This window comes from Anopheles moucheti, chromosome 3 (assembly GCF_943734755.1).
Source record: "Anopheles moucheti chromosome 3, idAnoMoucSN_F20_07, whole genome shotgun sequence".
In the NCBI taxonomy this organism is placed as follows: Eukaryota; Metazoa; Arthropoda; class Insecta; order Diptera; family Culicidae; genus Anopheles; species Anopheles moucheti.
In genome coordinates, this window is record NC_069141.1 from 78,884,008 (window position 1) to 78,910,097 (window position 26,090).

The following is a 26,090-nucleotide window of genomic DNA, read 5'->3' on the forward strand; positions in this document are numbered from 1 at the left end:
AAAAAAACATACCTTGTGGAATAACAAACGAATGAAACAGCGCTGGAGAAGATAAATGGATAAATAGGATAAATGATAAACTCTAAGGAATGTACTAAAAAAACAATAAACACAAAACAAACACAGACTATTAAAATTAACTTAAACTAAAAATGTAGATGGATGAATTTTCAAAAAAATATATTACAAAAGTAAGCATGAAAATATTTGTTTGATTAAAAAAATATATTAAGTACAACGATAATCAAAAACAATCCGTAACAATTTCTCGCAATTTTATTGAAAAACAATATGAAAATTATGTATTCAGAAGTTCGTCTGAGAGCACAGTAAAACAGTGGTAGAATAACGTAACAATGATGGACAAAGGGGACAGAAAAAAATATCATCAACCGATAACCGAATTAAACTTTCTTAACCCATTTGCTAAATCTTACCCGCTAACACTTACCGTGCTAATTAAACCTAGCAATTATCGGCTTAGCAACTATTTCCACGCGTTTCCATTTCAGCTGAAGTTCCATGGTTGCCAATGGATACACCCTCCGTCCATTTTTGCACGCGTGAAGGACGACATCTATTTCGTTCGTTTTTTTCATTTCTCCATTCCAGGGTTTTGTAATATCACTAGTGTATTTTGATGGCATTTGGGTTCAGCTATTTGTTTAGCAAATTTTGTTTGTTTGTTGTGTTTTGTTTCCATTTGATTAACCACTTCTTGTTTTCTTTTTTTACAACTATGAATACCATACTACTGCAGCTGGCGAGTGTGCGTGAGTTATGCTTTCGCCTAATATTTGCGACCAACCTCTAGCGCCATCTCACTTCATCTTTCACGGTTTATCGAGATTCATCGAACTCATCTACAATTCGCTGCAAGTCGCGCTCAAGGTTAATAGATGTTTTGTTCTGTTCGCTTAGTGGTTGTCGTTCTGTGTGTTCTGTTTCAAGCTAAACACGCTTCACTACTCATACATTATTGTCTTCACTTGTTCGGAGTGATGTGCGTTCTGTTCTGCTTACTTTTGTTATGTTGTTGTTTTTTGTGCTTTATCGTTTTGTTTACAACTCTAATCGGTCCGTTCTGTTCGGCTTATCTTCGCTAAAGCATTAGGTTAGGTGGCATTACGGTTTAAGAATACGCTTCCATTTCTCCCGTTCATAATTTGTTGTCTTTTTTCATGTAGTTTCTCATCTTATCTAAGTCTTTGTTAAAATGAATTATATTTCACCGTTATAACAAGTGGTTTTTTTTAAATGATGAATGTCCGAATGGTGGTTGCGAATAGTAAAATTAAAATACTTGTTTTGTTATTAAATTTCGTTTACGACTGTCTGGGTGATTTAAACCAAACAGCACTACGTTATGCCATCTTGTTGTTGTTATTTTCTTTTCTAAATGTATTGTGCGAGCTTCGAGTGTTTCTTCTATACCGTTGTTGTTCGCTTACTCATTACTAAGATTAATAATTGACATTTTTCTGTGTGTGTTTTTTTTTGTTTATGTTTCCAATATCCAATACCACATTCCGGAACGGAAGGAAAGTGTCAATATGCTGTGGTTTTTGAGTGAGTTTGATCGGTTTCGGTTTTGATTTGAAATCGTTTCTCTGGTGACACTGTTGCCAACCTCTCTTAACGCTATGAAATCCGTTTTTGGCCATTTTATAATGTCTAATGCTTTTGCTCTAGTGCCCTACCTAACCACGATCCGGTTCGGGTTGCTGGTGCCTTCCCGTTGCTGTTTGTTTCTTTTTATTCGCTAGTGAATCTTTACTACTTAACAAACTGCACGCTCGCTAGAACGCTAGGAGGAATTAAAGTAGGGTATAGAAAAAATGCGCTATCATTAAAACTGTAACAGCTGCAGCACTTCACCACCATTCGCTGCAACACACTACGAACATTAACCGTCGCACTAACGCGCGGTGAGAATAATGGGTTTTCTATAGTAATATTGTTCATGTTGACTAAACCGTAATGTGTTTCTAAACCGCTTTTGGGACAGCTGGCTCATCCGTGCTTCACACTCCACTGGTTCGAAGGATATTTAATTTAATCTACAGACAGTTAGCAAAAACCGTCATCGATTCGAAAAAAGAAACGCCGAAGAAAGGATGACCACGTGACTACGCAAATGTTAATGGTGCCCAAGGTTTAGACAGAAAGTTGGCATCATTAGGTATGTTTACTAACTGATTTCCTTTTTCCTTCTTTCTTCCTCCCACGATGCAACGGCGATCAAGTGCATTGCAATTTAACTTTGACTGCAACTTTGCGAACATTAGAAGCAAAAGCCGATCGTTGATCGTGAATTATCGTTTCGTTTAATTTTTAAATATTGTGTCACTTAATGCTGTGTTTCGGTTGGATTTCCTTTTTTGTCTTACATTATGCTACAACACCCCTTATCGTTCGGCCCGGGTAAGATTCGAAGTGGCACAAGAAATAACAGACCATAAAATAGAGAGAAAGTGTGAGTGTGTGTGCGTAACTAGTAAAACTAAGTAACGTTCGTGTAATGTAATGGTAGCACCATATCGATGAGTAAGGGAATACAACAGGATCGAAACAGCAGGGCGATCTTGCCGCAGCGATCTAGAGAGCAATTATGATGGGTAGTTTTGGTTTTCTTTATGAGCGTAATGAGTATGAGCGTCCCTATGGGGCGAGAAGGCTTTAATCAACGGGGAAATTAACATCTCATCCATTTCGCTTTTGCTCATACATCGTGTTGCAAGATTTGTTGTAAGATTGCGGCTAGAGGCTACGACTATTCAACAGTAGACTGTAACAGACAACAGGACCGTCTTCTAGGAAGGACAATTGGAGGCGAATGAAATCAGGTCTCTAGGAAGTGGTTTTGTTATGCGTACTAGCGCCACGGTTGCTTCGATGCGAACCGGCTTGCCTTGCTTTAGTCGATTAGCATGCCCGTGTGCCACGAAGTGCCATGGTCCCGGGAGACTTGGCGCGTTGATTCGTGCGCGTGTGGGAGTCTCGCACGACGCGTGACGGCAGAGCAGAATGATGTTGTTGCTTCGAGCAGAACCGTAAGCAGCGAAGACAGGCCGATAACGAGCGATGGCAATGATGAGTGCTGGATCGGCAGCCATCCGGCAGAGAGCGGACGAATTGCCCGGTAAGCGATGGGAGTGAAGGGTGCGTAGTGTTGGATCCGGAAGGGATGGTGCTGCGTGGAGGTGCAGCCATGACTGGCCACTGGGGATGGTTTCAGCCATTCTCATGTATCGTCCGAACCGTTGCTCGCTCTCTCGGGCTTGAGCGAATCCATCGCACCGCTAGGGCCGGTGATGGCCAGCATCGGTTGCTGCTGTTGCTGTTGAAGCTGTTCGCCTTCATTGTTGTTGGCCGCAACCTGTTTCGACCGTCGGTACTCTTCACTGTCCATTCGGTGTAGCTCGAACGCTGAGCTGACCTATTTGACGATGGGAAGGGAATTGTGAAAATCCGGTAGGATTTTTGCAAGACGATGTTTTTTTGTAAAAAAAAATTACATTTCACTGAAACATATTTTTTTTAAGATTAAAACTAAGATTAAGAATTTTGTTAACAAAAAATAATTATTTCCGGAAAATAGTAATAAATAATTAATAATAAATAATTAATTCCAATGTTTTTGAAAATAAAAATAGTTTCAAAATGTCTGTAATAGTTCAGATACATTTTTCAACTATTTTCGTAAATGTCACAGCGCATCCTGTGCACCGCAACGTATTTTGGAATTTATGATGGAGACGCCTGGTGGATGTTACCAAAAGAGCATATTCTAACACTTCAATTGTGGGAAACGAAATCATTGACCCAACCGCTGATCGGAACCCCAGCTTACCGGGCTGATAGGCGTGACGATGATTTCCGTCTTGGCGGCAGTTCGCAGCAGTGCCGTATTTTCCGTCGTATCGTCCTGATCCTCCACGTCCATGTCACCGTACACGTCCCACGGTGGCGAATCGGGATCAATCTCCGCACCAATATCGAGATCCTCCTCTTCGATGTCCTCTTCCTCGTCCTCCTCATCGTCCTCCTCGTCCATCATAATAACTGCGCGCACGGTACGGTACGTAAAGACAACGGGAGAGAATGAAAGATAGAACGAGAAAGAGAGAGAGAGAGAAACACAAAACACACACAATAGAATGCGTTGCAAGGGATAAATCGGGTAGAGAAAGTAACATAACCAAAAGTTAGGAAAAAAAACAACAACACCGGTGTGACGGGGGGGGCGGGAAGTAAAAAACCACATTTAATGAACTAAAACACACAAGAAACATTAAGGTACAATGAACTTCCAAAACACAACATTCAGCACAGCAACATCGACGGTGCTATCGCGAAACGAACACAATCAACGGGAGATCGTTGTAGACCGAAATGGGAGGGAGTGTGTTCAGTGGGGCGCTGTTCCGAGCTGTTCGGCACAATTACCCCAAAACTACAGGAATAAGACTCCCAATGACTGTGTTTGTGTGTATTTGTGCATGTTTTACAGTGTATTTTTGCGATGCGTTATACAGCAAAATCGAGAAAACAAAGCCACAATGATAAACAATTCCATTACAATACGTCTAACAGGAGAGTACAAAATGAGAAAAAAAGGAAATCAAAATGGTGGTACAATCGTGGTGTGCATGTGTGGTTGGGGAGGGAAATGAATTGCGCTTGGAAGGCTGGCAAAGCTTCGGACACAAACAACACACTCACACACACACACGGTATCACGTACATCGACTCACACACACAGTTGAACAAACGGAAGTGATTAGTGGCTGGTTGGTGGTATTGGTTGTCAGTGATAACATTAGGAATCACGTGAAAACAGTAAAACATTCATAAAACAATCAGACACACACACACATACACACAACCCACGTGTAAACAGATGTTAAGTAGGCCGTGTAATGTCGGGTGAACATTTGCGATGTGAGAAAAAGAGGGGAAATTGTGCTTTTTTTCGCCAAGTGCCACTCGTGTCGGATGAAACTGTGCGACAAATGTAAACAGCCAGCGTAAGTGGTTCACATTCCGTACCGCACAAACGTGTTTAGCTTAAATTTATATCTTCCACCATTATGTGGAGCCATAATTCGCTTAAAGCTTCGCCTGGTGAAGTGGTTGGCGCTGTCAGTTAAACGTGACAGAACGGAGAAAATTATATTATTTTCAGTTTTTCCCGGTGGAATTTCTACCCTAAGCGGTTTGGTTATAATAAACACGTTTCGAAAGGAATAAACCGGATCGGGTTCGAATGGAACAGAAACCCCCCGCAAACTAAACTAAATCCTAAAAAACATACATAAACATACACTCTCGCCATTACTGGGTTTTTATTACTACTGGAAAACATTAACACAAGACGAAGGAAAACGAAACATAAAACACTTACCAAACAGAAAAAAAACCGTTTAACACGTACATGCACCACAGCGCAAAAATGGGCGTTTTTGGGGGATAAAGAGAAGTAAAAAAAAAGAACAACGAACAACGATCACAGCTTGAAGCTCTCAATCCAACCCTTGACGAATGCTTCTTTATCGCCGCTTCCACTGGGTGGGGGAATTCACCGAATTCAACAGCACACGTAACATAAATTGTGAACTCTGCAGAAAAGGGGTAAGATGAGCATCGGAACCAAAAAAATTCTAACCTCACTACGCCAGACAAAAAACGAGCCAGTAGACGAGCGGTTTGTGTTTTTTTGTTGTTGTTGGTTGCCATTAAAAACCCTTCCAATAATCGTCTCAACAAGAACGCTTGAATGATATCGTTAAGCTCGTTTTTCGGCTGTCGATTGCTGTAATGACCTTCGTCAGCACGCTTCTGCTTCACACCATCGCCGAAATGGCCATCGATAATAATTAATATTGACGATTATAGGGTAAACACAACCCCGAGGGAGGAAAAAAAACAACCCCCGGATCGCGATCGGGGTTTTCGAGACGCGGTGTGCGATTTGGGTTTGAGTGATTGGATAAGTTTGCGATAGTCCGTGTGGAAATAAAAAGGGTATAAAATCAAAAGTCTACCTTTTATTTCTTCTACAAGATTTATGAACACAATTCAATCGAGGGTGTCAGGTTGTAATGGATGCCTTTTCCACGGAGCCATTCTTGTGCGCCACCGGTGCGGCGAACGAAAGCATCCCTCAACGTCATGTAGCGTCGTGTATGTACGACCAAAAAAATCCATCCTCAACGTTCTTGTGTCGTACGCGGGAGAGACTCGGAAGGCCATTTATCCTATATCATTCTCATACTCTCGACGGATTTCCGAGCATAACGATGTAGGGGAACGAGAAAGCGAATGCATCCGTAGCGGGAAATCCTTGGGAAATATGTATCTTCATTAAATTTTATGCATCTCTACTCCATTTTCTCCATCTTAAAATTCCAACAATTTCCCCAACTTCCCGGCGCAACTTTGCGCTGTTTCAATTTCTCCAAGGCAAGGTCTCCTTACGCTTCACCTTATGTGACGTAATGCCATTGTGAACGTCAGCGTGTTGAGCAGGCGTAACGATCGCGGTAAGATAGCAGCAAACCGAGCGCATGTACGCGTTTATCGTTACACTTGTGAGACGCGAGCTAATTAATTAGTCTTTACTGGATCGGGCTGCTGCCAACATACCGACGTACATCTGCCATCCTACAGGCCGTGGCGCTGCAGTGACGCCGCTGCACGGCCTAACTAGTGCTTCCGAATAGAGCGCACATTTCGAAAAACCGTACCGGCTTGAAACTTTGTTTGACATTAGTGGGAAACATTATCGTTAGCAGTATTAGCGGGAACACGCGGGCGTTGGATTTACATGCAGTTTGGTTATGTTTGGCGGTTCCCCAACCTGAACCGGCAGCGAATTTTTGGCCGTGCTTCGGTAAGCGGTTTGTAAATGTTTAATAGAGTTCGCCATTCGCTACTCTCCGATGGGGGAAAATTTGTGGGGCAGTGAGGGAGGACTATTTGTTTAACCATTGCGCTTAATGGCACTTGTGGGAGATGTTGGGGGAACAATAAACTAGAACACGGCGGCCGTCTGTTATGAACGGTGGAGCGGTTTTTACAACGATTCGTAGCAATGGTGTGTGCGGGATAGTTTATTGTAGACAGTGATTTAGTTGTAATACGAATTGATTGGAAATTGATGTACATTTTTCGTGTTGATGTTCGAGAACAACTCTACATTGTGTTGACCAATTAGCAAGCTTCTAGCTATTGATTCTCTCGTTAAAAATATGTTTTGTAAAGGGTTGGAACCGTAGCGCCTGAAGGTATGCAATCATGTGCTTTTTTGCAAAATGATCAGTTTGGATTGTTGGCTGAGTTTTGAGATGCGGTTTTTTTCAGTTAAAATCATGCACTAGTTGATTGACGACTGAACGGAGTCGTAATTAATTGATATGCTTGTAACGTAATGCCCCGTAATGCGCCTAAAGTTATGCAAACCTCTACACATTACTGATTTAAAAGGATGCATACGTTCCGAACGGTCATACTGAATGCTTGTTGGGTATTATGAGCGATCAACAAGTCTACGGTCACGTTGCACTCAAGCAATGCTACGTTAAGTGACCATCCGTATCAAAACACGTCGCAGAGTATAAATTGGTGATTTAGGGATACTTTTAACACATCCCTTACCACCCACTTTGCGTACATAAGCTGCAAACTGCTCGATTTGTTCACAAAATACTTCACAACCTTTAAAAATAATTACCCGTTTGTTTGGCTTGTCAGATAGCCCCTACTGTACGGAGATGCATCTCGGGACTGGCGCTATGCTACCCTTAACGTACCAATGCTACCTTAAGCCAATCATGCACAACGATCCGAGACGGTTTGGGTAGACGGAGGACGGGACGCTGTACAAAACCAGCTGGCAGGCACACATCCTACGGCAACGCATACGAAACAAGTTTGAACGTCAAGAAACAACAATGTTCCTGGTTGTTATCCTTCTTCCGGTAGCGCATGTACTCTAATGATGCTGATACTAAACTCGTTCGCATTCCACCGCAAAGCTTCCAACCGCAACCGGGCTGGGGATTTCAGGTTTTTCAACCGACCTTTTCTGCACGGTGCTAGGCAAAACTACACGTGCAGATGGGGCGAATGGGTGAATCCACCCCTCCGGCCCGAAAGGTTGAATTGGTGGCAGAGCGCAAGCATTTCAGGATGTGTCGGATCGTCTTCATCTTTCTGCCAGTGAAGAACCCAGGGTTGGGTTGCGTTTGGTTGGTTGGGTGTACAGTACCATTTTCTAGATTTTATCGACTGTCGACTTCCGGTTCTTGAGTTGGAAATTATGTACCTTCTGTGTTGGATCTCCGCTTTCGGGGAAGCTGATGACAGGGGGTCGCCGTTCTGGGTCGATGTTACAGTATTACGAAGCATTGCGAAGTGTGTTAATATGCATACATGCGGTGGAGCAAAATGCCCGCTGGCTGGTTGCCCGTGATTGGAGATAGTAGCGACGAAACACGGGGGAAACACGATAAACACGATCAAATTATTATCGAACCGTGAGATATGGTATGGTAGCGGCCACAGTTGCATGCCCACAGCTGATCCCTTCTTTATGATTGTTTGCGTAGGACGGATGGTAGAATTGAGGAAATGGGGCACATTTCATCGACATCCCAACAGCGCAACGGGCGGGTCTGGGTGGGATCCCGTAAGCCACATGAATGTTTATTCTGCAACTTACCGGACATTCGCATAAAACCATAAAGTAAGGTTTTACGAAACATCTGTTTCCTTTTCCCGCCCCTTGCACCAGGATCCAATAATCCTCTTTGGAACGATAAAAAAAACCCCGGACAACCGCAGCGCTGCCAAAGCGTTCCGCACGAAACCGCACGCTTAGCAAAAGCCGCCCAAGAGTTCCCGTGGGATGTGGTTCACCAAACGGTGACACGCCGTTCGCCTGGAGTTGATTCGTCCAAGGGAAGAAGCGTAACGCAATAACGTCCAATCAAACGTTACTTCCAACCGAAACAAATGTATCCTTGGGTGTGTGCGTTTCTTGTCACGAAACAGAAAAACTGAGTAAGCGTCAGAATGTAAGTAGTACTTAAGCTGATGTTCGGTGACATTGCTAAAGTGTATGCTAGAGAATTGGTTCGTTTCATTCTTCCTTCCTTCCCAGGTCCATTTTCGACCGGCAGATGCTAAAAGGCACTATTGATGAAAGCTACTATCTATTTCTACAGACAAACGCACATGACACGCCGGAGTATCCGGTGTAGCGATAAAATCAACCCAAGTCACCTGTCCGGGGCGGGGGCGCAACCGTAACGAAATGAAATTTTTCTTTCTTTCTTCAAAAGGAAGCTTCTCGATTCTCGTTTACCCTTCCACGCGCCAACAGAAACAACACGGTGGGTGTGTTCCCGAGGGACCGAACATCCTTCCAGTAATGCATTCAGCAAATTGAACTGGAAGGTTTAATAACACCATCGTCCTTCGGCTGCTCGACGTGGTGGATTGTTTTGCTTCGTTTATCAGCCATCGTTTGTCGATTGAAATGTATGTGTGTGTGTGTTTGGATTCTTGTAAAAACTATCCACCGACGGCTAGAGTCGTAGTTCAAGCGTCAGGTGTGTAGCGTCGTTGACTGCCAAGCAATGGGTTTGATTGGAGCGACGATCCAATCATCGCCGTCCGGATATCGGATACGATGGTTCGCTTACATGTTATTGCAAAGCAAATCAAAGCATAAGCGAAACAGTCAGGAGACGATATGTACGTACACATTGCTGATGTGCCTGCGAAACGGTACACCTGCAGCACACTGCAACCCGTTTCATTCAATTTAAAAGTCAATGGTGATCGTGAGCTGCCGCAAGCGTGTTGTTTCAGTGTTGCATCGATGTTGCAACACACACACTGCGTCAGCGTGGGACGACGAATGGACGAACGTTTGTTACAAATCAAACAATCGGCCCCGGCTCGTGCGTGTCAATATGCGTGACTGCAGTGAAAATGGTACAAGAGAATTCGAATCCGGCTGTCAGAACCGGGCATGGCTTGATGTTGTAGCGCTGTAGTTACATAGCTGAAACATTTATTTGAGTGAAAGTTAGACGGCCGAAATTGTTAAGCATGTTAGTCTCATTATTTTACTGTTCCATTGTTGTGTAAGCTTGTAAATATGATACTGCATGTTTTTTTTTGGCCAAAAATCCCAAAAAAAAGCTTAAACCCTGCTCGAAAAAAAAAATATTCGTTGAAGGACGGTTTTTTGTGTAGTGCAATTGTTTTGATTGAAATTGAAGCTTTGCATCAAAGTCAAAAAGGTTTCCCTTTCTGTTTGCTGTACCGGATACGATAATCGCTATCGAAAGGTATTTTTTTTGAGCGGAATCCTCTCGGTGTACTTCCAGCAAAAGTATCGATAGCGCAAAGAGTAGCGCATTGCTCCTTTGCACCTTCAGTGCGATATTATGGAACAGCTCGTAATCAATCCGTCTTGGGGCTATTGGGGTCCCAAACAGAAAAAAGTTGTTCGCTTCTTTTTTGTACTTTTGGGCAAAAGGTAACTCGACCCCGGGCCGCCAACCATTTTCGTGTTCATCAGTTTTGCGCACACCGCTTATCGTACATTTGCGATACTGCTGTCTGCATTTTGTTATTTGGTAGAATATTTTCATCGCACTTTTGTGATGATTTGGCATGCATGAGCCATGCAGCGCATTACAGCGTTAGCGTTTACCCGCCGGTAATGCTTTTTCCATTTCTTACACACTTATCGTAATGGTTGCACGTGGTGCATGCTTCCACAACCGTGGCACGATCACACACCGTGATCCGCAGCAAATGGAGAGTAAAAAACAGATACACACACACACATCCGAAAGTGGAAGGTGAAATGTATTGGAATGTGAAATGGAATGGAAAAACCCCCTGGCATCAGCCGGCAGCAGTACCGGAGGCACGGTATGATTGTACAGGTTGACCCAAAAACCCATGCCGTTACAGAGCCGGTGGAGCTTATCTGTCTGTCTTTTTCACACTGTCGTGTGTGTTTTTTTTTCAGTGCGCTCTCGGTATGAGTTTAGAGATTGAAAAGGATTAAGTCTCCATTTTTTTGGGTACGTGTTGTGTGGGAAGGCTTACCCCGGGGCTACGGGTGAGGTTTAGAAAAGGGAAAGTTTAACGTGTGCAAATTGCTGGAAAAAAGTAATCTTTTTTTTGTAAAGCAAGAAACATAATAGCCTCTCGGTCGCTGGAAAACAGGAGTGTGGAAAATTAGATTCCAAACACTTGTTACGTATCTATTTCTGGCACGAATTTGGTGGGATTTATGTGTAGAACAGGTTGAATATTTCAAACCTTTCTTAAACATAAGATGTAATATGACAACCGATGCTTGCCTTTCACTATGTTGCAATATATAGTTCATAATATTTATCTATAGGTATGGGAAGCTGACCACGACCTCGAGTTTCTATCAGTTTACGATATGAAAAAGCTACCAGAAATCGTCATTTAAATCATTTTTCCAAGGAAATAATCCTGCTTCATACTGAATTATTATCGTGCAGGAATTCTTATTGAATACTTCAACGAGGTTCACACCTTCATGTTTTTTAGTTTTTTCCCACGATCGTATTTGAATTCTCTGAATTCAGACATTTTTTTTTCTTTTTAGTCAAGAAGAACGGCCAGAGCGCATTGCTTCTTTTCAGACATTTTATGAATGAAAAGTATTCAAGGCACACAAATTTGTTGTTTGCAAATCTAGTTTGCAGTATCTTATTTTAATTATTCTAAAATTGAACTTTGGAGATGCCTCACAAATCACCTGAAGGTACCACAACCTCAAGTCTGCTTAAATTACAACAAGGCAAATAATTGAGGAAATTGAAAGGCAATATTCTCAATTTAGATCATTAGATTTCAGAAGTAGCTCAAAGTAATTAGTAAACAATGTACCATTCAAATTCCTTATAGATAATTAAGACTCCATCTGGAATGACAGTAAATACTCCAGTTTTTACATTCTCTTTGTACTCTCTTAGTCGAATGTTTGGATCACGATGTATTTTTTCCGCATGAGAGTAAAATTACGATGAGCAATCAACTGATCACAAAAAAAGTAGAAAGAGAGATAGAGAAAGAATGTTTGTTTAAAAAAAGAGTTACTAAAGAGTTAATTACTGTACCGGATAGGTAACTATTACCGCACAGAAATACAGTCATTATGGAGCCTCTCATCAGAACCCTTCATTATGGCCCTGTTTCTGTCAGTTAAACCTCCAGGCAGGTAGTCTAATTTTAGATTCCAAACTGAGTAGAGGAAAAAAAACTCCTTCGATTAGTTTTTCAATTTTGCATAGCACGAAAATCATCTGCATCCCAAAACAAAACTCAAAAAAAGGTGCTGCAGGGGTCACCATGATCAGATACAAAGATAAACACTGAAGGATAGAGTGCGGTGGTCGATACGTCGAAACCAATATCCGATTAAAGGCGAAAGATAGAAAACGAGCGAATAAAAGGTAGAAAAAAAATAACGCAAACTAGCCGGAAGTTTTCAAACTCAAATTGGATAGTAAAGAAGCACAAAAACGAGAAACGACACACTTACAAAACGATCTAGAACAAAAGTGCCGGTACGAAAACGGAGAGGTGACTAAGAAAAAATAAGGAATTCTAAACCAAAACAGAACAAAAAAAAAAGGAGTCGGATAGAAAACCCACCCCCGGAACGGAGGGTGTTTGTTGCTCAATTTTAATCCAATTCGGAATGCTACCGATTCGCCGCTATCAACGGACTATCGAGCACTAGTTTGCGGTAGCAAACATTTTGCTTGTGCGTGACCCTGCCAATGAACAGTGGTGGACGTGAAATTGGCCCCGAAACGATGGCACTAGGGATGGCAAAGCTAAACGTGTAAACATACAAACAAGAACAACACATTGAATTTGAAAGGACACTATGAATAAAGACAGTGGGAAATAGAACGGTAAGAAAGACAGAGCAGGAGAGAGTGTGAGATTAGGAAGAAGAGATACAGAGAGCGAGAAAGAGAGAGGGGAGAGCGAGCGAGAAAGACAACGAGAACATCCAGGCAGACACAGGCAGACAGATAAGAACAAAGCAAGCAACGGTTTTCAGGGAAACAGAAATGAAAATATAGGAAAAACAACAGAGCGAGAAAACAGATTTCACAGACTCACTATCGAATGGTTTTGATGATGTTTGTGTTTTTGCTTGTTTTTTTTTTGGTTTTTGTTTTGCTTCGTATTATCATTATTTTTCTCTCTATCTCTTTGCTTTTGCTGATGAATCTGGGTGATAGTGGTGGGTGAGGTGAAGAAGGTGGTAGTAGTGGTGGTGGTGGTGATGGTGCGGTGCTGTTCTGTTGATGATGGTTCGAGCGGGTCAGCACAGCCATGGACGCGTACGCATTTTGTTAGTGAAGCTTAAATGATTATTTGGGCCACCGGGCGCCTCCATCCGATAAGCCGTTGGGCGGGGTGGGATTTAAATTTTGTTGCATTTCCATACGCTTGTTTTCTTCTCTTTTTCTCCTGCCTGCCATCATCTTCGCTAGCGGCTTATCGGGTTCGGTGCTGTTCTGTCCACTCCACATCGACCACATCGTGGGAATCGATTTGAAATTATTTTACCACGCGAACAAACAGATCGAACGGGACAGGTATGGGACGGGGTCATCGTTCCAGCCGTTCCGTTTACGTCCATTGTCAATGTTTGGCTGGTTGAAAATTGTAATCGCCCACTGTGATGGAGATTTCCGTTTTTTTTTGCCCGTGTTCACCTTTTGGAGGCTTATCGCACAAACAGCCGAGTGACGTACGGGGTCACGCACCCGGGTATCTGTTATCGATGTGTGTCACATTGATAGCCGCGCATTGAGGTGTGGAGGCTTTTTTCATCTCTCTTTTAACCACACTTAACCACTGTGCCCCAGTTCGTGTTGTCGGGTTGGGATCAAAGGTTATCCGATTATTCAAATGTTTTCCCGAGCGCTTGGAGAACTATCCATCCGGTGTGCTGTGCATCGCTACGCCCCATATTGTGGCAGATGTGCCCTTTGTGCGCTTGTTTATTCGCTGTGCTCTGTGCGGAAAGTTTCTCGATGGCGCGCGAGCGAATCCAGGATAGTGAGACAGTGAAAGGCAGAGTGTGAAGCGAACGCTTCCCGTGCGTTTGCGGGCCCACACCGTTCGTGTGCCATCGGCTGGTTCCATTGCTTCATTTGCCAGCGGGTAGAAACGCGGCTCAATTCAGCCCCAATGGCTGCAGGCAGCGCGTCCTGTACACTCCGGTTGCCACCGTGGCCGCCGTCGACGCCGACACTGTTAGAGCGATGTGGATGAACTATAATCGTCGTACGATGGTGCTACGAAGTAGGAAGGTAAAAGGCCAGTTTTGCAAATGGAATGCAAGGGAGTTTTATTGTTATTGGATTCGTCGGTTGTTTTTGTTTTTTGGTTGTTTCGTTTGTGTTTGTTTTTTTTTTCTAAGTTCGTCCGAACAAAACCATCCGAATCGGAGTGACGAAATGGGGGCACGTTGATTAGACGATAGAGGATAGTGGAATAGTGCGAGAGGTTACACAGTACGTTTTTGGGGAGAAAAAGGTTGCCACTTAAGAAATCGGCACGATTTATCACAGGCGCAATTTCGTTGGGCGCTTCACGTGTGGTAAGGAAGTCAACTAGAGAAAAAGGAAAACGACGGATTGAGAGGGTTTTGTTTGTTTCCGTCCAGGGCATATTGAAAACAGGGAAAGAATCCTCCAGAAATGAAGCGACCAGGGCTTATTATTGAGCACATTTATCAATATCGAGAGGATCAACGTTGGAATACTTCAATGGAATGGGAGGATTGTTATAAAAATGGACCTCTTTTATGGCCAATCAGCGTATTACATATTACTTTTTAACGGTCGATATATGGAGCATTTTGATGACATCGATTTAGATAGCATTTTGTTTTTAAAAAGTATTCTTTCATGCTTATCTTATCGCTTGATTTGTTTGATACATTGGGTGTAGCATAAGCGACGAACGTTCTACCAGCATAACGCCTGAACCTTTTTTTTGTTCGTGTATTATATATTCAGGCTGAGGATTGACAATACTTTCATTTCAGATGTTTTTTTAAATATCGTTTAATTTTAGTTACAGCTAGTCCCCAAAATACACGGTATCTAATAACAGCGGATTCACAAATTGATTTTTTGGCACGTGAATAAGTTAATTGTAAAAAAAATAACTCAAGAGGATAAAAAAGCAATAGTTGAAAATGGCGATTTAATTAGAGGTAAAAAAATTGTTTTATGTTTTGTTAATTATACAAAATGGCGACTCTATAACATTAAATCATAAACAAAACGAAAATTTTCAAGATTTGACATTTGCGGAAATTCGAGATACGCGAATCTACGTGGTCCGCTATAACCGCGTATATCGGAGACTATCTGTATACTGTTTTTAAAGATGATTTTAAATATGCAGTAAATTTACTCCTTTTTTTTTTTTTTTTTTTTTTTTTTGTTTCGTTAGAACGGCCTGGCCGTATCGACTTATTTTACCACGTAGCCGGATAGTCAGTCCTTGCTACGGGGGGATTGGTCCGGATGGGATTTTTGGTCCGGGCCGTTCGTGTGAAGACCGGCTCCGCTACCATCATGCCACCGGGCCGCCCCGAAAATTTACTCCTTCTTACAAATAAATTTAAATCAACAGAAGCAAAAAGAACTCAATAATAGCGGGTGATAAAGAGTGATTGTTGAAAGTAATTGTTTTTCTTAACTACATCAACTAATAAATTTTTAGGTAGGTAAGTATTGTTTCTCCTTATATAAATTCCCCCCTAACGACCTTGCTTAGTGCAGAGTATCAGACTTCAGGAAAAGTTTGTTCGTATTATTTGTATGTGATAGACTCAACAGTGCATGAAATAAAGATAAACTCTCGCCAATGAACGGTGCTTTGCATCTTGTGGTAACGAAAAGGCAACGCATAAAAAAAGGGGGACGCTAGAAGAATGTATTTACATCGTTGTCGAAGTGAACGGAAACATTACGGAAGACACAGTGGAAACGCTCTCGGTGGGCACTAGCAAAGAAAATCGAACGGTTGTAATCTATCAACAAGTTTCATCTTGCACGCAATAGATGTGCAGTTTTTGGTTGGTGTTGGTGTGAGCGTGTATGTGGGGTTTTTTTTTGGCCTACAAACCGCCAGTACGGTACAACACATCAATGCTTTGTACAATTGCTTAACGAGTTTGTCATTGCGAATCGAGCGTTCCACCGTAACGATCGGGTGACCCGGGGAATCGGGCGACCCGAATGTCCGTGAACACCGGTTCTAGCAAACTGGTTGTAATTTTCCTATGTTCAACTACAGCGATTTCGGTCAGGGTTGTACACTAGAGCCACATTGCATTCGTATGGTGCGGTATGATGTATCTTTCTCACCGGCAGTAGTTTGATTTTTGGTGGTCCATCCGGAAGGGATGGACAAGCCTACACACAAGTCTGTATGCGAGATCCTCGTCGAGTGGAGTACTCAGCAAAGCAAAAGTTTTCTAATTCTGACACTGACACAAGCGGGGTCGGTTCGCAAACGGATTTGTTTGGTTTGTTTTGTTTGGTTTTTGGTGTTTTTTTTTGTAGGAAGAAAAAGAGAAAGAAAGAAATTTTATTAGAGCGCGCAGAAGAGGAAGAGGGATGCAGGGTTACGCAGGTGAGCCTCACCGAAAACCTTCATTATTTTAGCTAGTTTAATGGAATATAGAATTTATCACAGAACTGTAGAGGAGACCCTTATTTAATTTAAATTTCTTATGAGCATAACTTTTAAAAGGTAAATAATAATCAAATCTTTCTTTTTCTAGTCCAAAGATTACTATTACAGGATGACTATTAGAGACGCTTTGTGTCTGCAAATATCATACTCTAACACAGTGCTTAACATAAATATATGTCACCTAGTCATTTGGGATAAATGATAAAGTAGAAGAGATAAATAAGATTGATATTAAATATACGATTCCTCACTATCCTCACAATATATTTTATTTATATCGAAAATATGAACACGAACTGCATGAATAAAAGATCACAATTAATACCTCATAAAATATTTGACTTTAAGCAGCACGAAATTTTTGAGGTGGGACGCTGCTTCATTTCATGGGTGGAACAGACATTCTAAAAACTGGCCAGAATATATTGAGATCCTACTTGTGTTTTTAACATATTTTGAAGAAATTTGAAGAGATTATAGGAAGTTAAAAAAAACTATACGTAATATTATTATCCAAGGATAAAATCGCAACGTGTGGTGCAATAAAAATACATCTTTTAAATTTTTCCAACCTCTTATACAATATTTTCTATCTCTTGAACTTTGTCAATTATCCTCCAACTATAACGTGTGAACAGTGGAGGATCAATCCCCTTGGAGGCCCAGGGCGGAATTTTTCAAGGGGGGCCCATAATTTTGCTACGGCATTATCGGTGTTAGGGAGATGTACTTCAAACATGATGTAACAACACCAGCAAAGTCTCGGAAAGAAAGCTCCCTTGCGTACATCTCAGAGTTCTGTTGCGTAGCCCTGTAAACGGGCCTAGTAAGCTAGTCTCTATATATAAACGTTTGTATGCGCTAAGGAGAACGATAACGCCACTACTTGGATCGCCATTAGCTGGTACGAAATTCCATACAAAACCAGCTGTTTTCCGATTTCCGATACCAGGAAAGCATCCACGGAAGAGGTAGCACCTAGAACAGCAATTTTGCTCGAAAACCGCCGAAAGGTATGCAATGTTTAAACACTAACTTTCCCGTTGGTCGAGAAAAATTTCTTCTAAAACTACCAGTTTCCGAATTTAAAGTACTAGGAGAGCATGCACGGAAGAGGTAGCTCCTGGTACTGCGCCGTAAGGTATGCAATGTTTATACACTAACTTTGCAACCAACTTGCAACGCAATGCGCCGTAAGGTATGCAACGTTTATACACTAACTTTGCAACCAACTTGCAACGCAATGCGCCGTAAGGTATGCAATGTTTATACACTAACCTTGCAACCAACATGCAATGCAAGTTTGGTGCAAGCAAGAAACTTGCAGCAAGATGGCGCGCAAGATGGCGCCCAACTTCGTACTTGCATGCAACAAACTTGCATGCAACAAACTTGCATGCAACAAACTTGCATGCAAACTTGCATGCAAGTTCTTGTATGCAAGTTCTTATATGCAAGCTTGCATGCAAGTTCTTGTATGCAAGTTTGCATGCAAGCTCTTGCATGCAAGTTCTTGCATGCAAGTTCTTGCATGCAAGTTCTTGCATGCAAACTTGCATGCAAGTTTTCATGCAAGAATTTGCTTGCAAGAACTTGCATGCAAGTTTGCATGCAAGCTTGCATGCAAGTACGAAGTTGGGCGCCATCTTGCTGCAAGTTTCTTGCATGCAAACTTGCATTGCAAGTTGGTTGCAAGGTTAGTGTATAAACATTGCATACCTTACGGCGCATTGCGTTGCAAGTTGGTTGCAAAGTTAGTGTATAAACATTGCATACCTTACGGCGCAGTACCAGGAGCTACCTCTTCCGTGCATGCTCTCCTGGTACTTTAAATTCGGAAACTGGTAGTTTTCGAAGAAATTTTTCACGACCAACGGGAAAGTTAATGTTTAAACATTGCATACTTTTCGGCGGTTTTCGACCAAAATTGCTGTACTAGGTGCTACCTCTTCCGTGGATGCTCTCCTGGTATTATACATTCGGAAACAGGTAGTTTTTGAAGAAATTTTTCTCGACCAACGGGAAAATTAGTGTCCTGGTCCTGGTGCAATTTCGTTTATACTTTAAAGTCACAAAGTCGATATTCTTCTCTGCATTTAATTTATCACATAGAAAAAAATGTTTTATATAACCAAGAAAGATATTTTTGATCAATTTTCTACTTTGTAAATTAATTTTTTTTGCTATAATTTTACTTTGTTTTAAAATTTTCAAAAATCAAACAATAGGCACAAATTTATTGGGGCCCCCAACACGGCGAGGCCCTAGGCGACCGCCTACTCCGCCTACCGTTTGATCCGCCGCTGCGTGTGAACGAAAGTGCAAAATTTGTACGTCAGCGCAAGTTTTGAAAACTTTTATTTATGTTTCCTAACATCTTAGGAGTTTGTTACGCAAAATGCTTTTTAAATAGTGAAGACCCGTTCAACAGAAATTAAATAGAAGGAAAAGAAATGCAGACAATCCAAAAAACAAATATTCGAAAGAATGTTACATAACGATAAGATATTCAAAATAAAGTATAACGAGCAGCAGGAAAAGGAAAATGAAATAAAGCCATTTTAAATTCTTCGTTTAAACGCATTCATTTAGCTTGAATGACATGTTAAGTCAAATTTAGTTTTGTTTGCATTTTAATTACTCCCCAACAAACAAAAAATCCCGATTGATAGTTTAGCATCGCTCGTGGCGTAAACACGTTCATTTTAAGTGTGTGAGGTGTGCAAAATGTATGTACAGTGGCGTTCAGATGTTAAATGCAACACTAGCAAACATTCGTTTATAGCGGCAAAAAGCGGCGAACACTGTACTCTCGCTGCAAACACCGCAGGTAATGTATGGGAAGAAAACCTCGGTGTCGTTTGCTTGCTTGCTTTGGGTAATGTTGTTGATTGCTTTTGTTTGTACAAACGTACCGCCGGTACGTGAGCGCTTCAGCAGATAAACGACGGCACACGGAGAGTTAGGCGAAAACCAACAAATAGATAGCGTCAAAATGGTAACACTTACTTGAACTTTCCGTGATGGTTTTGGGGCTGCCCGGTTCGATCTCGATCTCCGTATCGATGCAGACGGAGGCGAGATCCTCGATACCGACCGGTTCCAGATGCTCGGAATCGATGTTTGGTACCACGATCACAACATCGCCACGATCCGACGGCTGGCCGGTACTGTTGCCAACGTACTGTGGAGGTATAGAGCTAAAAAAGTGGGTTAGAACAAAGAAAAGATATCTCTTAGCTAGATTCCTAACCTCCGACACGTCTCAGTGATTTGCGTTACTTACCTGAGCGTGACGCGCTTCTTTATCCTATGGCCCAAATCGGAGAAGCCGCGCTGCATTGGTGGACGTTTCTGCTGCAACGGTTGTTCCTCGAACGTTTTCGCTATCGGTGAATTCGGTTCCGAAAATTGTTTATCTACTAAAATAGGCTTTGGCTGCAAAGGGTAACGATACGCGGTGAGTGATCCGATTCAGGGGGAGGGCGCCACAGTCGAGGCCGAGGCCACTTACTTTCAATGAACCACTAGAACTAGTTTTCACAGTAGTGATAACAGCCGCTGCTCCACCGCCTTTCGGTGGCAATGATGGAAGGTTTGGATTGTTGGAATGTGATGTGTCAGGATGTAGTGGAAGTGATAAAAGACGCATCCGATCCTGCATGTATAAATCTATAAATGAATCTACCTTTGTCTCTATGTCGTCAACCTGCGTTTAGGGTGGGTGTTAAAGCAAACCGGAGTGTTAGACAAAGAACGATCGGTACACCAGTCCTTGACAAGGTGCAAGATGAATTCCCGCATTCGGTACCACTTACTTGTCTTTCAATTTTCACTACACGCGAAGCTAAACTAATTTTCGATGCATACACATCTTTTGATTTCGATCCTTGCTTGCCAAGAATTTGGTCTAACCTGAATTGCGCCGTGGCCACCGGAGGAGGAAAAACCCAACCCCGGAGCCATTGGGAACGGGGGAAAGGGATAGAAAAGAAAAATGCTGCATTAGATATCACTCATTATTTTCCCTGTGCGCTCGATGCACAAACTGCCGTGCAGTACATGGGAAGTGAGAAGTGCATCGGTACGATGAATGCACATCACGAGATGGGAGTTTAGTTTTAGTTTTCTTTTCGTTAGTCAACAACAAGCACATGGATAGTGGCAACGTTACAAAACCTGGTACTGGCACTGGTACGACACGAAAGGATGCAAACAAATTACCAACCAACCTCAATACTCAAACACTTCAACTTCGATTGAAGCGATACGGTGATGCGATTGAAGTGTAACGCTACAAGACACCGGTTCGTGTTGCAATCCAATTTGCATATTCCGTCGCGCGATTCGTAAAGCGAAATATACATATATTCCCACCGGTACGTCATACAGCGACGGGTGCATCGCGTAGAATCGATTGAAACCAAGCACATCAGCGTCAATGAAAACTAGATGCAGCGATTCGAAAAGCGCACATGAAACGTTCCGGTTGTCTAGACGACCTTGGGTGTACTTCGAATTGTGCGCTGAGCTTTTGGAACAATGAAGCGTTCGTCGAAAGCTAAGGGGGTGGAATTTTTGAGCTACCGATCGATCGCCAAAATGCATCGAACGCTGAATAAAACATCGCCGTGTCATTTATGGTGCTTTGCCATTTCTCTCTCCCCTCCTCTCCCCCTTATTGTAACATGATTGATTCGGTGGAAATTTACTTTTATCACGAAAAAGCTCCATTGTCTATTTCGACCCCATTTTCCGCGGAATATGATTATTGCTGCGTTTGCTGATTTGTTTGCAGCTCGAAAAACAATTTCCCACTGCAGTGGGATGAGTAGCGTGCGGTCGCGTACGCTGCAGTACGAAATGTTTGGCAGCCCTTTGTTTGCAGCCTTTCGTGCCGTGAAGGTTTTGTCCTGTGCCGTTTTTCCGTTCTTAGACTTTAGGTTAATGGGATGGTATTTTGTTGTTGTTTTTTTTCCTTCTACCAACTACAGGTCATTTACGAGAAAAGCAATAAGCAATCAAGAACACAGATTAGAAATGAAAAATAAAACATAGCAATTGAAAAGCGAAGTATGCAGAAGCTTCGAACAAATCGGAAGTTATTTGACACGACGGGCTTATTATGGCGCTTTCGTGCACAATAAGCGTGCAGGCGAACAAACTGTTAGGCAAGCAAGGGTGAGATTATAATTTTTCAACAACAAGCACTAGATAGCTACACACACACATATTTAAATACACTTACACTAAATAAGTATAAGGAAGCTAGAATGCGTGGTGGAGAGATACAAATTATACACAAAAAAAGAACCAGCTTGAGAAAGTTTTACAGTAAAATGAGCAACGATAAAACTACCCGACTAAACCAAAACAACAGAAAACGAAAGCAGTCAAGCGCGAAGGAATTAATCCGAAAATGAAAAGCCTTGTTGATTGTGTCCGTGTGCAGTGGAAATGTGTTGATAGCTAAGCAGGAGATTGCTTTTTGCTTTGCACCCTAAGGGTTTTGTTTTATTATTTACAATCAGAAACTTTTTTTATAATCAGACGTGTGTATTTGTGTTTTTTTTGTTTGGCTGACTTTGCTACTTTGCTGGTGGAAAATTGCATGTTTCCCTACAAACAAGCACAGTTTTTTATGAAAAGCCATAATCATCTGGTACGGTGGTTTCCATTAGGGCGCTTAACTACTTGGATGAAAGCTGTCTAAACACACGGCGGTAATGTCGGGACGGTGCGGTAACTACTAGCGGCAACACAAAGGGACGAGGTAAAATAGTTACTAAACAGTGTCAATCATGGTGGAAAATTATGACTCAGCCTCAGAGTGCCTCAGAGGCCAACTGTCGAACAGGGATTTGTTTTTCATTACTCGCACGAAAGAGCTCAAACGCAAGGAAGGAATAAAGCTGAAAGCAAAGCGTCGGCCATTTTTAACGGCTAAGGGGAAAGTTTTGGGAGTTTGTTTTTGAATGTTTTTGTTCGTGTGTTCCTTTACGGATCGGTTACTAAATGGTGAATTATCAAAAAAAAAGAAATGGGAACGAAATGGTACGTTCCACGTTTCGAAATACTATATTTACGCTAAGTTTAATTAAATCGCATTGCAGTGAAGCTACACGTTGATGTATTCGTGCTGCTAAAAGGGTCTGGCCTAGTTTATTATGGTGCTGGAAGGTTTTCTTTCCTCCGGCTTTCCGGATACCCGAAGGGAAGTTCTTCATTTGAGCAAAGGAAGACTTCTGGCAGTTGGAGGGTGCTCACTGAAGAAACCGTTACGGAGGTGGTTAGTGTTACAAAAGTTGACACACAGAAACTTCCCACCACATCAAAGGGGACATATGTCGTGATGTTAAGAACCTTAAGAAGAACCTTCATTAATCCGATTAGATTTCGCTTTGTCACTCGTGGTTGTTTGTCTACAGCAGCAAACTTCATAAACTATCGTCCCGGCGTATTGATTGTGATGTTTCTGCAGCAATGTCATTCCATTTCCGACCAGACAAAGGTAGTGTGCAATGAGGACGTTGTTACAAACAGATAAGCAACACGAGTACATCAACGGACGTAGGATCATCCGGGGTGAGTGGTAGCTAGTGCGGTTGGTAAGCCGAAACTTATCATGCCTGTGTAACGGTTTGTGTAATGACCAGTTGCGTTGTCTTTGAATGACAGACATTCGTTTCTCCAGAAAGGCGCACTGTGCACAGTGACTCAGTGGGACTCCAGGTGTACTAGGTGAACTTTCTACTTAGAAACATAAATAATGCCTCAATCTATTCGTAGCAAAACTACACAGCAACATGCACTTTGCAGGTTATTTGAGACAGCAAGCATAGTACGGGAACGGACAGGAGGGTTTATTTGTAGTTCTGGGAAAAAAGACACTGGGAATGAAATGTGGTCGAGTTGTGCGAATGGCTAGTGGTTGATAGGAGTAAATTTTCTACAAACAAACAGTAGCGGAAGAGAAAAAGACTAGGGAACGTGCTGGAGATCCTGTGATCCGACAGGATTTCTAAGTAAGACTTCCCGCAAGACAGCATTTACGGATGGAGTCATTTGCAATTAAACATAGAGAGACGGAGCGAGAAATTATGCTATGATTTGAGGTTCGCTCGTAGCGATGTTTATAATGTTATTCCTGGAAAATTCTCAATCTTTAGCATTAGCATTGGCATATTAATTATAATTTGTTATAGCCCTTAAGATTGTCCTAGTTTTAATATTCGATTATTATAATTATATGCGTTACCTCCATGTCTTTTTATCCCTTCACTGTTTTTGAATTGTTTTCACCTTAATTTCAATATTTGAATTTGAGCTCAGCTTCAAGCTATGGAATAAATGTGAAATTATGAAAAAAAGCCAACGTCTATAGGCACCTTAAGGTACTATTCCCAAAGGCATGCTGCTACGAAAGACTTCCCGCTTGGTTGGTCTTAATATTACATGCAATGAATTTGGCTTTGGAGGTACGTTACGAGGGAAAATTCAACATGTTTACCAATGCTGAACTACTCCGAAATCTTTTGAAAATGAATCCCAAAAGGTACGACATCAACATCAACCCCAGCGACTGTTGGAGTGTTTTACTGGGGATACGTTTGCTGGGGATTACTGATATGCAATCTAAAAAACATGGGTCAATCATGGGACCACCGTGGCCTGTTGTTATTCAGCGCCAGTTCATAGTCTGAAATTACCACAAAAACGTTACTAAAGGAAGGATAAATTGAAACTGTGCACATAAACCACATGAAGTTGATTTACTTGCAGAGCTGTCGCGAAAGGTGTTGTTATGCTTTCGCTAGCAGTACGACTGTTGAAGAAGATGGCAAAATTACCAATGAATCGGATTCATAAAACACGGCACGGGGGGGGGTTCGGGCGTTACGGATCAGCACTAAACGGACGGGATATTGAACACGGTTTCGGTGAGTGTGAGTGTTTTTTTTTTGCGGTGTTTATTTACAGTGTGTACACGATTGGATGGAACAGGAGCAGTGTAGGTCGAGTAGGACGATTGCGCCCCATTGTACGGGGCATTGTGTGTTTGATTTGAGGAACACTGGAGCGGATGGATCGTTGACTTGTGTGGGTAAGGGGCTTTTTTTTCGTTTTACTCTTTGTTGTTACTGCTGTTCATTTACTCGTTTGCACTACTAGCTGTTTGTTTGATCATCTACTGAGGCACGGCTGCAACTATGGCATTTAACATAATGCTGTATGGCTGATTGTATGTACAGGTGACCGGAACGGCCCATCATTACAGTGATGGCCGTTCCCGCGAATCGATCAGCGGGTGCGAGAGCTTTTGCGATTGGGATGGCACGAACACTCTTCTACGCTACTCGTATTTGCTGGATGAGAACGTACTGCCGCGCGTTAGATACCGGCGCAAAGTAAACAGAACGACGCACAAAACACGACTGTACAAGACCAACAGGCGGAAATGTCCAATCAACAAGTGTAGCTTGAAACGTCATTGATGAAGTTTTGTTGTTGTTAGGTTGTTACTTTGAACTGACTCACTGTGTGTGGTAGAAAGGTTCGGAAAGGTAAATATAGAAACATTTAGTTGGATACATTTACGTTTTGTAAAATGGATATTTGGTCGTCTCATAATACACAGTAATTGAATAATACTCGCAAGCATCTGTATAGTTTTCCATTGCAAAATGATTAATGTTTTGTATCGTTACAAATGGATATTTGGTAAAAAATCAAATGAATTATACATCTCACAACGATCACATCGAAAAATAAAAACGATCACATCAAACAACTGTGTTTAATTGGGTTTATTTTTGTTTAATTTCACTCCGTTTATGTCGCTGGCTAGCGTTTAGCAGTTACTATCGAGTTTGAGAAGGATTTAGTGAGAATGGGGTTTAAAAACAACAAATTAAAGGATAAATACAGATACAAATCCGACAAAACCTGGCGCTACACACACGGCAATGATGTACGAAATAAAAGGAAATGAATAATCAACAGTTTTCGGTTCGAATAATAACAACAAAATCACATCAATGACATTCAAAACTATTTGACTTGAAAGTATTTGAGCTTTGTTGGGAGTGGGGGGAAATAAATGTTGGGAATAAAAGAGAGAGAGAGAGAGAAACAAACATACTAAACTCAACAAAACCAACGAACGAGACGTACATCACGTAAACTCGCAAAACTATTCTAAAACGGTATGGCTGTAGCGGTAAAATACCATACGGCAAAATTGGCAACGTAAAGCAAACTGAGCATACACATACAAACGC

At 41.9% G+C, this 26,090-nt stretch overlaps 1 protein-coding gene across 5 annotated transcripts in view; it reads right to left on the bottom strand.

Moving 5' to 3' along the window:
• Window positions 1–258: 258 nt before the first annotated feature.
• LOC128304599 (potassium voltage-gated channel subfamily KQT member 1-like) overlaps window positions 259–26,090 on the bottom strand; it is a 161,538-nt gene continuing 135,706 nt past the window's right edge. For 4 of the 5 annotated variants that reach the window (XM_053041806.1, XM_053041803.1, XM_053041805.1 and 1 more), the window contains 6 exons: window positions 20,628–20,724; window positions 20,324–20,518; window positions 20,096–20,247; window positions 19,819–20,009; window positions 3,854–4,065; window positions 259–3,439 (listed from right to left, as the gene is read on the bottom strand). In XM_053041806.1, the coding sequence (XP_052897766.1) occupies window positions 3,245–3,439; window positions 3,854–4,065; window positions 19,819–20,009; window positions 20,096–20,247; window positions 20,324–20,518; window positions 20,628–20,724 (1,042 nt within the window). In that variant the 3' untranslated portion in view covers window positions 259–3,244. Of the gene's footprint in view, window positions 3,440–3,853; window positions 4,066–11,458; window positions 11,492–19,818; window positions 20,010–20,095; window positions 20,248–20,323; window positions 20,519–20,627; window positions 20,725–26,090 lie in introns of all 5 variants that reach the window. The other variant, XM_053041802.1, reaches the window with a different exon arrangement.